At 36.8% G+C, this 16,174-nt stretch overlaps 1 protein-coding gene across 5 annotated transcripts in view; it reads left to right on the top strand.

Moving 5' to 3' along the window:
- Positions 1-16,174, top strand: part of CPLANE1 (ciliogenesis and planar polarity effector 1) — a 138,124-nt gene that overhangs the window by 67,638 nt on the left and 54,312 nt on the right. For 4 of the 5 annotated variants that reach the window (XM_032415152.1, XM_032415151.1, XM_032415154.1 and 1 more), the window contains 6 exons: positions 5,255-5,403; positions 6,002-6,165; positions 8,605-8,687; positions 9,430-9,509; positions 12,813-13,005; positions 15,716-16,009. In XM_032415152.1, coding sequence (XP_032271043.1) covers positions 5,255-5,403; positions 6,002-6,165; positions 8,605-8,687; positions 9,430-9,509; positions 12,813-13,005; positions 15,716-16,009 — 963 coding nt within the window. Of the gene's footprint in view, positions 1-5,254; positions 5,404-6,001; positions 6,166-8,604; positions 8,688-9,429; positions 9,510-10,757; positions 10,836-12,812; positions 13,006-15,715; positions 16,010-16,174 lie in introns of all 5 variants that reach the window. The other variant, XM_032415155.1, reaches the window with a different exon arrangement.

Genomic DNA, 16,174 nt, shown 5'->3' with positions numbered 1-16,174 from the left:
TGCTGATTGCAGAGCCTGACATGGGGCTCGATCTCACAAACCTGAGATCATGACCTGAACCAAAATCAAGAGTTGGACAGTTAACCAATTGAGACACCCAGGCACCCCTAGATCTTTCTTTTTTCTTAATGCAAGCATTTATTGCTATGAACTTCCCTCTTAGGACTGCTTTTGCTGAGCCTCACAAGTTTTGGTATGTTGTATTTTCATTTTCCTTTGTCTCAAGATATTTTTTTTACTTCCATTTTATTTCACCTTTGACTCATTGGTTCTTCAGGAGCATGTTGTTTAATTTTTGCATATTTGTGATTTGCACAGTTTTCTTCTTGTAATTGATTTCTAGTTTCATATCGTTGGAAAAAATGCTCAATATGATTTTAATCTTCTTAAATTTATTAAGACTTGTTTTTATGGCCTAACATATAATCTCTCCTGGAGAATGTTCCATATGCCCTTGAGAAGGATGTGTATGTTGCTGCTATTGAATAGAATATTTTGTAAATGTCTGTTAGGTCCATCTGATCTATTATGTGGTATTGAACTCCTCTGCTGTTGTTGTATTGCTATTTCTTGCTTCCTACCTGTTAATATTTGTTCTAAATATTTAATTGCTTCTATATTGGCTGTATAAATATTTGCTAATGTTAATTGTTTTTGATGGATTGACCCCTTTATCATTATATAATGTCCTTCTTTATCTCTTGTTACATTCTTTGGCTTAAAGTCTGTTTTTTTCTGATATAAATATAGCTACCCCTGTTTTCCTTTTATTTCCATTTGCATAGAATATTTTTCCATCTCTTCACTTTCAGTCTCTGTGTGTCCTTAACGCTTCAGTGAATCTCTTATAGGCAGCAGATAGTTGGATCTTCCTCTTTTTATCCATACAACTATTCCCTGTCTTTTTTTTTTTTTTCTCTGTCAATGAGGAATTTGTCAGAAAGATGCAGGAAAATCTTATGAAATCTATTTGAGGAAATACAGCTGATCATTATGGCAACTGGAGAGTCACCAGTGAGCTCTTCTTTTTGCCTCCTTATTTTGGGGAACACTTTACCTCTCATTTCTACTTCTCTTTGCAAGAATATTCCATTCTCTGTGTAAACTCTCTTCCTTTTTGAGACCCTTTTTCTGCTCATCTAGACCTTTGCAAGTTTCACTAAGATGTAGCTACTTGTGATGCTAACTCCATAGAGCCTTATGGTTCCAAGGCCAATGTGGTTCGGCTGTATGTTCCATGGCATTCATATTTTTGAGAAAGACTGATTGGCTCAGCTTAGGTCAGGTGACCATCTGGTCTGATCAGCTTTGGTAGTAGTGCAAGGTCAAGCAGAATAAAGAAAGTTGCTCAGACCTAAGCCAGGACTGTTAGGAGAATGCTCCCTGTCTTTTGATTGCAGAATTTAGTCCATTTACCTTTATTTTTGTTTATTCTTTTAAGATTATTTATTTAAGAAGAAGAGAGCACGCAGCAGGGAGGGACAAAGGGAGAGGGAGAGAGAGAATCTCAAGCAGACTCCCTGATGAGCATGGAGCCTGACACGGGGCTTGATCTCACAACCTTGAGATCATGACTGAGCCAAAATCAAGAGTCAGACACTTAACTGACTGGACTACCCAGGCACCCCTCATCCAGTTATCTTTAAATTAATTATTGATAGGTATGGACTTAATATTGTGATTCTGTTGATATTTTTCAGGTTGTTTTTTAAGTCCTTCCTCTCCTGCTCTTCTCTTTGTTATTGGATTATTTTCTGTAAAGATATGCTGCTGCTGCTGCTTCTTTTTTTTTTTTTTTTTGTATGTCTATTGTAGGTTTTGCTTTATGGTTATCATGAAGCTTACATAAAACATGTTGTATTTATAATAGTCTATTTTAAGGTGATAACTTTTAATACATACAAAATCTCTACATCTTTACACTCTCTCCCACATTTTTATGTTTTTGAAGTAAAATTTGCATCTTTTTACATTGTGTATTTATTAACAAATTATTATAGTTATTTTTAATAACTTCTGTCAGTCTTCATACTAGAGTTGTGTTTTACCCACCACCATTATAACACTAGAGTATTCTGAATTTATATATTTACCTTTACCAGTGGGTTTTATACTTTCACATATTTTCTTGTTACCCATTAATTTTCTTGTTTCAGCTTGAAGAACTCCCTTTAACATTTCTTGTAAGGCTGGTATAATGGTCATGAACTCTTTCAGTTTTTGATTGCCTGGGAAAATCTTTCTCTCTCCTTCAATTCTGAAGGACAACTTTACTGGGTAGAGTATTCTTGGTTAGCAGTTATTGTTTACCCAGCACTTTGAATATATCATTCCACTCCCTCTGGCCTGCAAAGTTTCTACTGAAAAATATGCTGATAGCACTAAGGGGGTTCCTTGTATGTAACAAATAGTTTTTCTTTTGCCATTTTTAAGGTTCTTCAGCTTTTGACAATTTAATTATAATGTGCCTCAGTATAGGTCTCTTTGGATTTATATTATTTACAACTCTCTGGGCTTCCTGGATCTGAATGTCTGTTTCCCTTTCCTCATATTTGAGAAGTTTTCAGTTTTTTTTTTTTTTTTTAAAGATTTTATTTATTTATTTGACAGAGACACAGCGAGAGAGGGAACACAAGCAGGGGGAGTGGGAAAGGGAGAAGCAGGCTTCCTGTGGAGCAGGGAGCCCGATGTGGGGCTCGATCCCAGGACCCCGGGATCATGACCTGAGCCGATGGCAGACGCTCAACGACTGAGCCACCCAGGCGCCCCAAGTTTTCAGTTATTATTTCTCAGAATAAGCTTTCTGCTCCTTTCTCTTTCCTCTCCCTCTGGGACCACTATAATGCATATAATTGTCTGCTTGATGGTATCCTGTAAGTCCCTTAAGTTATCTTCACTCTTCTAAATTTTTTTTTTCTTTTTGCTCCTCTGATTGGATGAATTCCACTGCCCTGCCTTCGACTTTTTTGATCCATTCTTCTACTTGATCCAATCTGCTTTTAAACTTCTCCATTGAATTTTTCAGTTCAATTATCGTATTTTTTAGCTCTGTAATTTGTTACTTTTTTGTATTTTCTATCTCTTTGTTGAAATTCTCACTTTGCTCATGTATCACTTAAATTTTCACTTTGTTCATCCCCTGACCTCTGTGACCATGATTTTGAATCTCTATGAGGATATATCATTATTTCCATTTCATTAAGATCTGTTTCTAGAGATTTATCTTGTTCATTTGTTTGGAATATATTCCTGTTTCTTCATTTTACTTGACATTTTATGTTGGTTTCTGTGCATTAGATAAAGCAGCTACATCTCCCAGGCTGGATAGAATGGTCTTGTGTAGGAGATAAACCTCATCAATCAGCTTTGCCTGAGCTTTTGGTTGACTCTGAAATCTTTGTGATGGTCTAAATCTTCTTTGTTCTTAGTGGTTCCTAGTAGTTGGGGGTATGCCAAGACCTATCAGTGTCCCAAAGGTGTGGGGCACATTTAGCATTTAGGTATACAGTGACTGGAAGTTGGACTCTCAGGCAACATGTGACAAAGTGCGTAGGTAAGCCCTTTCTGGGGAGAAACTGTAAGATGGGTGTTTTTGCTTGCTGTGTGTGAAGTAGGCTGAGGTGTATAGCTACAGGGGGGATGCTCCTCCAGTCATTAAGAACTGCTGCTTTGTTTCCTACATTCCTGTGGGACTCATAAATGCAAGTCCAGTTTGTTGTCAGAGACAGGGGACCTGTCCTTCAGTCAGCAGCTGCAAAAGCTGGGGCACCCAAGAGTGTGTACAGGCTGCTTGCAGGGAGATGCTGGTGACTTGGAATGGGCTCGAGAGAGAAGGCAGGGGAAGTGTCCATCAGCTTCCCAGTCTCCGGGGTATCATAGCTAGCCCCTAGAAGTATGCAGCTGTATTCCTTCCAGGAGAAGACTGGGAGATGGGTGTTTTCACCTGTTCCTCTGTGCTGAGCCTTTTGGGGATAGCTGTAACGAGTGCTCATGTACCTGTTAATAGCTGCTGCTGTGTTTGCTGTGGTTTTGTGGGACTTAAGGATGCAACCGTCATTGGCTTTCAGAGCTAGGTGGTTTGGAGGCCCATCCCTCAAGTGGGAATCTTAAAAGTTAGAGTGCTAAGTGTGGAGTCCGAACCCTTCACCCCTCAGAGTGAAGTTGGGAGTTCCCTCCTGCTTATAGGGTGCTGTGCCACCAGTGGGGTTTATGGTGAGAGTGTGTCTCAGCCTTTCCTACCTATCTCTGTGTGGATATTTTCTCATTTGCTTGATATGTAAGAATCCATCAGCTAATTTCTCAATTTCTTTCAGCATTAATTGCTTTGTGTGTAGTGGTACATTCAGTGTGTCTGGGGGAGGAGGGGAATTCTGGAGCCTCCTGTGTCACCATCTTGGTTGACTTACCTCCACTCATTCTAATTCTGTATTTGTCCTCTTTCATTTCATTTTATTATTTTGTTTTGTTTTGTTTTGTGGGGAGAGAAAGAGAGAGAGAGAGAACTATATTCCATTTTAAAGTGCCTTCATTCTGGGGTGCCTGGCTGGCTCAGTGGTAGAGCATGTGACTCTTGATCTTGGGGTTGTGAGTTCAAGCCCCATGTTGGGTATAGAGATTACTTTAAAAAAATTAAAAATTAAAATTAAAATTTTACCCATTGTGTCATATTGGAATAATTACTAAGTGCCTTTATAATAGCCAAAAGAGTTAAGGGAAAGCAACTTTACATTTTGTGTTACTGTTTTGTGACTTGAAAACATTGGTAACATACCTTACAAATTTGGGTTTTTTAAAATTTATTTTTATATATTTTTTAGAGATTTTATTTTTTTATTTGAGAGAGAGAGCATGGACAGGGGGAGGAGCAGAGGGAGAATGACAAGCCTATTCCATGCTGAGTGCAGAGCCCAATGCAGGGCTCAATCCCAGGACCCTGAGATCATGACCTAAGCCCAAATCAAGTCAAGTGCTTAACTGACTGAGCCACCGAGGTGCCCCTGCCCTTACAAATTTATAAGGCTGATTTCTTTCCAATACTATTTAGGTAGTCAGGTTTGTTTTTTTCCAGGTGGAATAAAGACTTGATCATTGCCTCAGCATCAAATATTGAGTTGTAGAAATGCAGTAAATACTTGATAAATGAATGAAAAATTTAACCAGGAGTAGGTCTGTAGAAAATATTAATAATCTAAAAACAATGAAAAGTATGGGATTCGATTGTGAATGCTAACTAATGTAAATCGTTTGTTTTTAGGTGCTAGAGAATCATTACTGTCAGTCTCAGAGTGGACCCAACATTGAAAGTGATTGCAAAACAGATGCTGGCTGTTCTTTCTCAGTATCCACTCAAGGTGGGACTGAGGAAAGAAATGATCAAAATGAATCTCATCAAAGTATCTTGAAGTAAGTTTTTGAGTATACATTCCTTTTCAGTGGATGATACCTGTTTGATGGTGTTGGGCTTAGCGGCAAGAATCGAACTCTTGAAAGGTAAAGGAATGAGTATTTCTTTGAGCTGTGGAGAAGGAGGAAGTGAGTACTTTCTGAAGTGCTTTAACAATTAATTGCAAAATATGTTTCTTCCCTGATGGTCTAGCTTATATCTTCTGAGAGAGGAGCTAATTCTCATTCTGAGAGATCCTCTCTTACTATATTAATTTCCTGTGTCAGAGGAAGTTAAGCTAATCATTTCATCCATTTTTACATATGAAGCAATGTATCTTTGAATAACAAGGTTGAGCCTTTAATAGCAGGAAGATTCCTTTGTGAGAATGGCAGATTTCATAGGTTGAAATTATTCCAGTTATTTGAGTAAATAAAAATGGGGATGTTTAGTCATTCATTGAACAGCCTTTTATTGAGCTTCTACTATGTACCAGACATGGTTAAAAAACAGAACACTATAAATATGAAACCTAATGTTCCTTTTCAGTAAATGGAATCAATTGAAAGCAAGCTTTTTGTTTCTAAGAATGAGTTATAATTCTATTTTTGTCAATAGAATGCCAACTGAAGCATACAATCCTGAAATAAAAGAAACCAAAGATGAGATTATTTCTGTTACTGATGATACTGAAAAAGAATTTATAGATATTGATGAGGATCTTTTAGAAGTAGAAACACTTAACCAAGAGGAAATGGAAATATACCTATCAGACTATGAAGGTCAGTTCATTTGGCTAATCTTTTTATTTGGCTTTTATTAATTTGAAGTTGGTGAATGATTATCTGAGATAATTTATTTAGTCTTGTATCTAAATTAGTATGTTTACAATTGCCTAAAACCAAAAAGAGAGCATGGGATGTCTGGGTGGCTCAGTTGGGTAAGCATCCAACTCTTGGTTTTGGCTCAGTTTGTGACCGAGCCCTCCGGCAGGCTCTACGGTTGGTGGGCAGTCTGCTCGAGATTCTCTCTGTCCCTTTCCTTCTGCCCCTCCCCAATGAAAATAAATAAATCTTAAAAAAAAAAAAACATAATATTTATGAAATGTTGAACACATTAACTCTTAACCCGAATTTACAATTCTTGGGCTTTTTGCCTTGGTTATGTAACTATCATGGGCCTCTTCATTTTTGTGAACCAATTCTGTGAACCTTTCCTTGGCAGTCTTTGATAAAACAGAAACTCTTAGAACTTTGCATGGAGTTAAACACACTGATAAGAGGTCTCTCAAGGCTCATCTGGGATCCACTTGATGAAGAGGGGTTGTCTCTAGGTGTTTTTAAAAAACATTTTTATATGTCTGTTGACCATTTGTATGTCTTGTTTGGAGAAATGTCTGTTCATGTCTTCTGCCCATTTCTTGATTGGATTATTTGTTCTTTGGGTGTTGAGTTTGATAAGTTCTTCATAGATTTTGGATGCTAGTTCTTTATCTGATAAGACATTTGCAAATATCTTCTCCAGTTCTGTTGATGCTTAACATCACTCAGCATCAGGGAAATACAAATCAAAACCACAATGAGATATCACCTCACACTGGTCAGAATGGCTAAAATTAACAAGTCAGGAAGTGACAGATGTTGGCGAGGATGTGGAGAAAAGGGAACCCTCCTACACTGTTGGTGGGAATGCAGTCTGGTGCAGCCACTCTGGAGAAGAGTATGGAGGTTCCTCAAAAAGTTGAAAATAGAGCTACCCTCGACCCAGCAATTGCACTATTAGGTCTTTACCCTGAAGATACAATTGTAGTGATCTGAAGGGGCACCTGCACTCTAATGTTTAAAGCAGCAATGTCCACAATAGCCAAACTATGGAAAGAGCCCAGATGTCCATCAACAGATGAATAGATAAAGAAGATATGGTATATATTTACAATGGAATACACTCAACCATCAAAAAAAAAATGAAATCTTGCCATTTACAATGACATGAATGGAACTAGAGGGTATTATGCTAAGCAAAATAAGTCAGTCAGACAAAGGCAATTACCATATGACCTCACTCATATGGAATTTTAAGAAACAAAACAGAGGATCATGGAGGAAAGGAGGGGAAAATAAAACAAGATAAAATCAGAGAGGGAGACAAACCGTAAGAGACTCTTAATCATAGGAAGCAAACTGAGTGTTGCTGGAGGAGAGGGTGTGTGTGTGGGGGTAACTGAGTGATGGACTTTAAGGAGGGCATGTGATATAATGAGCACTGGGTATTATATAAGACTGGTGAATCTCTGACCTCTACCTCTGAAACTAATAATACACTATATGTTAAGTAATTGAATTTAATTTAAAAAACTTTTTATAAGGAGGATAGAAAATATTTCTTCCATTATACTTGTTTCCTGTAATATTCCTGAACCTTATAAAAAGTAAACTGATTTTAGGTAATAAGAAATACTAAGTAATTGGCTTTAGATTTTTGTAATTTTTTCCCCTAAGTTCCTGCTAGATTTCGTATTCTAGTAGTCAATGTATTTTCAGTGAAATGTAAAAATATTCCCATTCTCTTTGAGCAGTATTACTTTCTTGAGATCTTATTGCTTGTCACTTGAATCCTGTAGCTGTCATACATCTGGTATAAGCAACATTTGATTTTTGAAGTGTATAGACCATCTCTTTATATTTCAAGATGTAATTTTACATTTCTGCATTTAAAACCAGTTTGGCCATAATCTAGACGCATGCTTCTAATTCATATACCTGCACATGTGACCTTTGTGAACAGAAATTTGCATGTATAATCTGTGTTTACTTGTAACTTTCTGGTAATATACTGCTTATATCTGTGTATTCAAGTTTCTGAAGTGAATACCAATAAAAAGAAACCTAGGCCATGTTCATTGGTTATACATGTTTGGAATGTTAACCAAAAAATAAATAAATAAACTGATTTTCTCCTTTTCTTTTTTTTTTTTAGATTTTATTTATTTGAGAGAGAGAGAGCTAGAGAGAGAGAGAGAGCATGAGCAGCAGGGAGGGTAGAGAGAGGGAGGGAGAAGCAGACTCCCTGCTTTGCAAGGAGCCTGATGAGGGACTCGGTCCCAGGATCCTGGGATCATGACCTGAGCTGAAGGCAGACGCTTAACTGACTGAGGCACCCAGGCGCCCTAAACTGATTTTTTTCAAATGGTTACTTTTCTCTTTCTCCTTGTTTCCCTATAGAAGGTACCAAAGAGCCTGTTGGAAGTCTTAAAAGTTCCCCTGTTGCCATTAACATGCAGACTTTATCACAGCATTTAGAAGAAGTAAGTCAATTAATAGTGGATAATGTTATTTAAATAATACTTAAGTGTTTTTATTTAATCATTCAACCAAGGCTATTATCTTTTTAAAAGTACCCTGTGGGTTGTAGAGAACAGCCAGACCATGCAGCATTTTTCTTTCACTGAAATTCTATCATTAGTAAGATGTCTAATAATTTTAGGCAATGAAATTTTTATTTCATAAACTGCTATAGTAAATTAACTTAATCAAGAGTAATAGAAGTGTTCTATATTCAGAATGTATAATTCAGCTGTAGTATGCAGTTTTTGCGCATATATCACTTTTATGCATTATTTGTTTTCTCAAAACTGTGCACTGCATTTTCAGTTGGAACACAGACATTTCTAATTACTGAAAAAATTCCTTCAAAAGGGATTAGTTTTTCCTGTTTATAGTTGTTTTCAGATTGTACTTATTAATCATGTAGTGATGGGTATATGTAATTTACAGAGTATTTTTAAATGTGTAAATAATTTCCACTGACATCGTTTGTCTTTGTATTTTAATATGCTCAGAGCCTCAGGGTGATGGGCCAAAGGCAATTCACACAGTTAAAAATCTGATCAGAACAGCACTGGGAATTCATTTTAATGTTTGGTTTCTCCCTTGCTTTTAGACTGTTGTTACTCCAAGTGAGTGGATAATGTGAAACTCAGGACACCTAAGACAATAATACCTATTTATATAACCCCTTTTCTTTTTGGGTACTATTAATTTTAACAGCATTCCACAGGAGAGGTTCAGTGTGTAAGGGAAGAACCACTGAAGACATGTATGGAGAAAAAATCAAGTGAACAGAAAGGGTAAGTAAGGGGGAAAAATAAGGAAGTGATTGTTACTGTCATCTGGGATTCATTTGTTGAAGAGGTTATTTTTCTCATAATATACAATATATATTTTATGGTGATATTGTGTTCCTAGTGAAATTTAACTTTATAGCAATGGTAAATGATGCTCTTCAGTAAATATTGTAGACTTCTAAATCTTGGTAAAGTGAAATAAGTAATGATATCTAAAATGCCTTTTGTTCTCCCATCACTATCAGCCTTATCAAAGTAAAATACAGCTGTAAATAGACAGAGTTTATTCAGCTGCTAATTAGGGGAACACCTTGTCATACTGATTTCATTTTTCTTGGATCAAATAAAGAACCATTATGAATCCCAATGTGTTTGTGTAATTGTTCACTGTTAGGGTGTGACTACTGCACACTATAGGGCTATTCGCCTGGCTAGCATATTATTGCTTCAAGGAGAGCCAAAGGCAGTTTTAATCTATTGCAGGTGGGACATGATTTCTTAATTTTTAGAATTTTTGAAGTTTTAGAATTTTAGAACTACCTTGGATAATAGAGGCAACATAATTAGGTTTTCTTTCTCTTCTCAATATAAAAATTTTGTTCATTTCTGTGGAGAGTTAAAAATATATATTTTTTAAGATTTTATTTATTTGAGAGACAGAGTGTGAGAGAGAGAGAGAGATCACAAGCAGGGGGGAGGGGCAGAGGGAGAAGCAGACTCCTTGCTGAACTGGGAGCCAGATGCGGTACTCGATCCCAGGACCCTGGGATCATAACCTAAGCCAAAGGCAGACGCCCAACCAACTTAGCCACCCAGGCACCCAACAAAAAGATATTTTAAATGTGATGTGCCTTTACAAATAGATACTTCTATTAATAAAAAACTAATCTTTACGGTTTTAAATGTAATGAGGGCTCTGTAGTGTTTCTGAGCAAAGTGTCTGCTTCTGCCATAGGTGGAATTTGAGGTCCCAGCTAACCTCAACTTCCCCATGTTGGATTCTTTTATTTCTCCTGGGCAGTCAACAGTGTTCAAGTTATATGTTCAGTCATCCAGACATATTCTTTGCTTTTTGTTTACATCTGTTACTAATTGCTATGGAGACAAATATAAACAGATTGTAATTATGAGCTAAGCATTATAGAGGATTAGAGAATGTTTAGACTCTTAGATGGTTGAGCATTAGATCCCCCTGTATCTTAGGAAATATGAAGAATATCTTCTTAATCAGTTATTAATCTTTAATTCTAGTATGATCGAAGCCTTTTCAATTCCTGAACACACTGTTCCTTATTCATTTTGTGTAGATACAAGTTCAGAAATTTCTAGGTAAGAATTTTTGTATACTCTACCATTTTGATATAATCATATTTTACAAGTAGATAAGAGAATGAGATGATGTCTACTGTGCCATTTTTAAATAATTCTAAATTTTTTGACTAAAAATTAATAGTAAAATGAAAGCAACACAAAGCATTGGAAGAGCAATGTAGGTACACATTTCTGACACCTTTAAGTTTATTATTGGAATATTTTCCTCTAACGGCTGTGTTTTAGATATACAGAAACTATTCTAGAATAGTCTTTTCTGAAAAAAAGTATAGTTGACCCTTGGACAGTACTGGTTTGAGTCACTTGGGACCCCTTACAAAATTTTTTCGATAAAAACATATAGTACTCTAAATATATTTTTTCTTCCTTATGACTTTCTTAATAACATTTTGTTTTCTCTAGCTTACTTTATTGTAAGAATACAGTATGTAACACATATAACATACAAAATATGTAAATCAACTGTTTATGTTATAGTAGTGTTTCTGGTCATCAGTAGGCTATGAGTAGTTAAGTTTTTGAGGAGTCAAGTTATATGTGGATTTTCAACTGTATGGGGGTTGGTCCCCCAACCCTCTTGTTATTCAAGGGTCAACTGTAGTGGATATATTACTTAAAGTTGCTTATTTTCAGCCTCTAACAGATTTCTAATAGTGTATGAAAGGCTTTTAATTCTCTCCTAGAACAGATTCATCCAGTTCTGTCTTTTGAACTTCTTTGACAGAGAATAATGTGTTTAGTATTTAGAAATTTTGCTGAAATAGGATAACATAGGATAGCCTTACTTTAGGAGAATTCTCCATTATTGGAATTTATCTCATTGCTACTTGTTGGAAACAAAGGCCAATAAAGTTGTCTTAAAATAGGCAAGTCGAGGGGCACCTGGGTGGCTCAGTCGTTAAGCGTCTGCCTTTGGCTCAGGTCATGATCCCAGGGTCCTGGGATCGAGCCCCACATCGGCCTCCCTGCTTGGCGGGAAGCCTGCTTCTCCCTCTCCCACTCCCCCTGCTTGTGTTCCTGCTCTTACTATCTCTCTCTCTCTGTCAAATAAATAAATACAATCTTAAAAAAAAATAAAAAATAAAGAATAGGCAAGTCGGTTATAATGCCTGTTTTTCATGGATTTGCCAAATAAAGTTTTGTTACTGAGCTTATTAGTATTAGATGCTTGATAAAAGGCAAATATTATTGCTGAAAGGGAATGAATGTAAACCCAAATAATCTAAATGTGATTCAATATATTCTTTTTAGAGATAATGATCAATTTAGTTGGATATAATAATACCTGCTCCCTTATTTAGTTTGTGAAATCAATTTGCTTAGAAAACATTTGAGTACCTGCTGTGTTTAAGGAATCATCCCAATCATTTTAGTTAAAAAAACCAAAAACTTATTTTGATCTTTAATTTTTATTCCTATGTAGGCATTTTTTGTTAGGGTTTAATTATAAATACAAACTTTGTGATTTGTTTGGAAATGAAATGTTCACAATGCTGTTGTTTCACATTTAATGATGATCAACAGGAGTTTGCACTACCCATCTTAGAATTAAATATTTTTTTTAACCCATACTTTCTCTAGTTTTCTTAACTCTATTCTGGATCATTAAATTAGTAACAAAAAATATTCCTGGTATAACTCATCAGAATAATGGTCTCAAACTCAGATGTTTGCAGGGACCAGGCAAGTCAAATAAACGTGTGAACTGTTCTGGGTTGTAACACCATAGGGAAGGGACCATGGCTGACTAGACGTTAAATCTCCCTTAATAAAACAGCATTCACATGAGCACTGTGCTGATGACAAATGTGTCTGGTGGCTAAGGAGTACGGAGTGATAAGCTTTAGGGCTTAAATTTCCTGAAAACTTCCAGAAAGCCTTTAGAAGAAAAAGGTGAGATCAAAATATTCAGATTGTAGACATCTGATTTGGTTTTTTCTTGATTGTGTTTTTTGTATATATGCTTCCACGTAGTGCACAGATCTCTGCATTTAAAGATAAATCTTCCTCAGCTCCACCTTTCGTATCAAATGGAGTCAGTGTTGCTTCACAAACACCTGGGCCAACACTTCAGCAGACCCAGAGAAATGAACCCAGGGCTCAATTGCCAGATTCTTCAGATTCTGTTAGGCAGATGCTCCAAGATGAAATGTTTAAATTAGTTCAGGTAAGCACATCTCCCTATAAACAAGTAAATCTACACGTATGATATATATGTAAGGATTTTAAATATGAACGCACTTTTAGAAATGGCCAAATCGAAATTAAATTTTAGGGTTGGTTTCTCTGCTTTGGGCACTCTTCATTTATTATTCAGAGGTTCCTAACTCAAGGGCCTAGAGTCCAGGCTGAGCTACTTACTTCTCACAATGACTTTTTTTTTTTAATTTATTTTTATTTTTTTAAGATTTTATTTATTTGCGAGAGAGAGAATGAGAGACAGAGAGCATGAGAGGGAGGAGGGTCAGAGGGAGAAGCAGACTCCCTGCTGAGCAGGGAGCCTGATGTGGGACTTGATCCCGGGACTCCAGGATCGTGACCTGGGCCGAAGGTAGTTGCTTAACCAACTGAGCCACCCAGGCGCCCTCACAATGACTTCTTACACTTGAGCTCTTTGGGATGCAGAGCTGCCCCCAAAAGTCAGGTGGGTGACAGTCAAACCAGACCAGTGGACTCTAGCTCAGAGGTAGCCAAAGTTTTCTTTTTTTTTTTTAACACAATCTGTCATCATATTTATCTTCAAGCTGAACTTTGGCTTGGTTTGAAGTTGTCAGCTGCATTTTAAAGTACTGTTCACTTTGATTTTTGTCATCTTTTTCTCAATTGGTTATCCTTTTCTTTACCAACAATTTTAAGTTATTTCCCTTTTTTATTTCTTAAACATTAATTTCCCTCAAATTTCAGTCTCATAATTTCCCTCAAATTTAATCCTCTATTCATGTATTCTACACTCACTTCCATATCCTTTTATGTGATATACCATTTTTATACTGATGCTTGGCACTAATTTTCTCTTTGAACTAAGGGCCCTGATGAGAATACTTTTTCAGTATGTCTCACTGTCTCATGAAACTTATGGAAACTGACTGTATCTTGATTTTTCCCAGTCCCTTCTTTCCCTTTTCCCTTTAGTATATTCTACCAGCTTAAAATTTTGGAAGCATTTCTGAAATTTTTTTTTGGATTACCAAGGAACTTTGCTGGTAGCTGCCCTGTATATTTAAAGAATTCTCCAAATAATTCTGATGCACACAAAGGATTAAGAATCACTGTCTTAGACATCTTTGCCTTTTTTTCACTACCTATATCCAGTGTTCTTCTGTGCCCTCCTGATTCTTTTGCCTACACTGTATGTCAGTACAGTACTTGCTATTTCTATAGCTAATAGCAAGCTTTAGACTCAGAACTTCATACTTCCATTGTCTTATATATACATTTCTTAAGACATTCTTCTTCAGACGCTATTTTAATACTATTACTTTCCTGGTTTAAAATGTTCAGTAAATTTCAGGTACCAATTTGTATAATATCAAATCAGTCTAAATACAGAGTAAAAGGAAATACACTAAAATTGTCAGTACTAGTTATCTTTGAGGATAGGATAATGAGTGATTTTTATTTTCTTTTTCTGTGCTTCTCTTTTTTTTTCTGTAATAAGCATTTTTTTTTTTTTAAAGATTTTATTTATTTTTTTGACAGAGAGAGACACAGCGAGAGAGGGAACACAAGCAGGGGGAGTGGGAGAGGAGAGAGAGAAGCAGGCTTCCCGCTGAGCAGGGAGCCCGATGCGGGGCTCGATCCCAGGACACTGGGATCATGACCTGAGCCAAAGGCAGACACTTAACGACTGAGCCACCCAGGCGCCCCAGCAATTTTTTTTTTTAATAATGGAAGGGAAATTACATTTTTTTTAACCTGCAGTGTTTCCCTACCGGTATGTTTCATTAAGTGCAAATTCTTCTGTTGGGCTTGAAAGACCCACCACCAGCTTTTACCTTCTGTCTTTTCCCTTTGTACTCTCCTAAGTCCAGTGGTTCTCACAGTGTGGTCCCTGGATCAGTAGCATCAGCATCACTTAGATATTAGAAATATAAATTCTCAGGCCCCATCCCAGACCTATTGAAATCAGAAACTCTGGGGATGGGGCTCAGCAAAGAGTGCTTTCACAAGTCCTCCAGGTAATTCTGATTGCATGCTCAAGCTTGGGAACTCCTGCACTGCCTGTCCTCTCATGATAGCTGCTATTAATTTCCTGTTCCACTAAGCCAGCATTTATGCTAGTGGTTCCCATGCTTGTCCGCACACTGAGACACCTTGTCATCTTAAAAAATACTAATCCTGGCTTCCATCCCCAGATATTCTGATTTTATTGGTCTGGGTGTGGTCTGGCCATGGGGAATTTTAAATGCTTCTCAGGTGATTCTAACGCGTAGCAGTTTGTCAACCACTGGTGCATGCCTTTGCCTTTCCAGGGGAATTCCTCACTCTTCACCTGTTTGCTAATCTTTGCTTTTTTCTTTCTTGAAAACCTGATCGCAACACACTCATTTTAGGACTTCTTTAATTATCCTCGTTCCATTCCATCAGATCACTCCTTTATGATCTCTGGGATGTTTATGTAAATAAAGTGCTTTATAGATAGTCCCAAGGCTCATTATGAGTTTATATTTACAGTTGACAGCTCCTTGAAAACAGGAAGGTATTATTTTTTCCTTTTTAAAAAAATCTCTCCCAGCTCTGCTTCCTGCTCAGCATTCATGGGTCTGACAGATATTAAGATGGAAGTATGACTGTTGGTGGAATACTCAGATGATTGTTGTTGATTCTTTAGATTTTTTCACTATATTTTAAAATGTTTAATTTTTATTCTATTCTAGCTGCAACAGATCAACTTCATGAGCCTAATGCAAATAGTAGGATCATCCTTTACTAACCTCCCAGATATACATCAACTTCTACAGCAGCCTCAGCCCGTGCCTTTGGTGGGAAGTCAAGTATCAAACCCCACAAGAGGGAGTAGTGATGTTGATGACACCAGTAGAAATTTTAAGGAGAGATCTTTTATTAAACCACAGTCCATGGGCGAGTACACCACAGAGCCTGGCAAGAAGAGTCCACACGGCCATAAAGGAATTGTGCAGTCTGATCAGAATAGTAATGGAAATTTACAGGTAATACATTTAAAGATATCATTAAAGTTCTAGTAGTTCAGTTGTTGGCTTTTTGTTATTTGAGCAAATAACTTTTTGGCAGTTATTACATTCCACTCCTTCCAAAATATATTGAACATCATGTACAAAATAAGGAGTTTGTAATATATTCTAAACTTATGTAAT

This window comes from Phoca vitulina, unplaced genomic scaffold (genome assembly GCF_004348235.1).
Source record: "Phoca vitulina isolate PV1807 unplaced genomic scaffold, GSC_HSeal_1.0 scaffold17, whole genome shotgun sequence".
NCBI lineage: Eukaryota > Metazoa > Chordata > Mammalia > Carnivora > Phocidae > Phoca > Phoca vitulina.
This window is presented reverse-complemented; position numbering and strand designations above follow the sequence as displayed.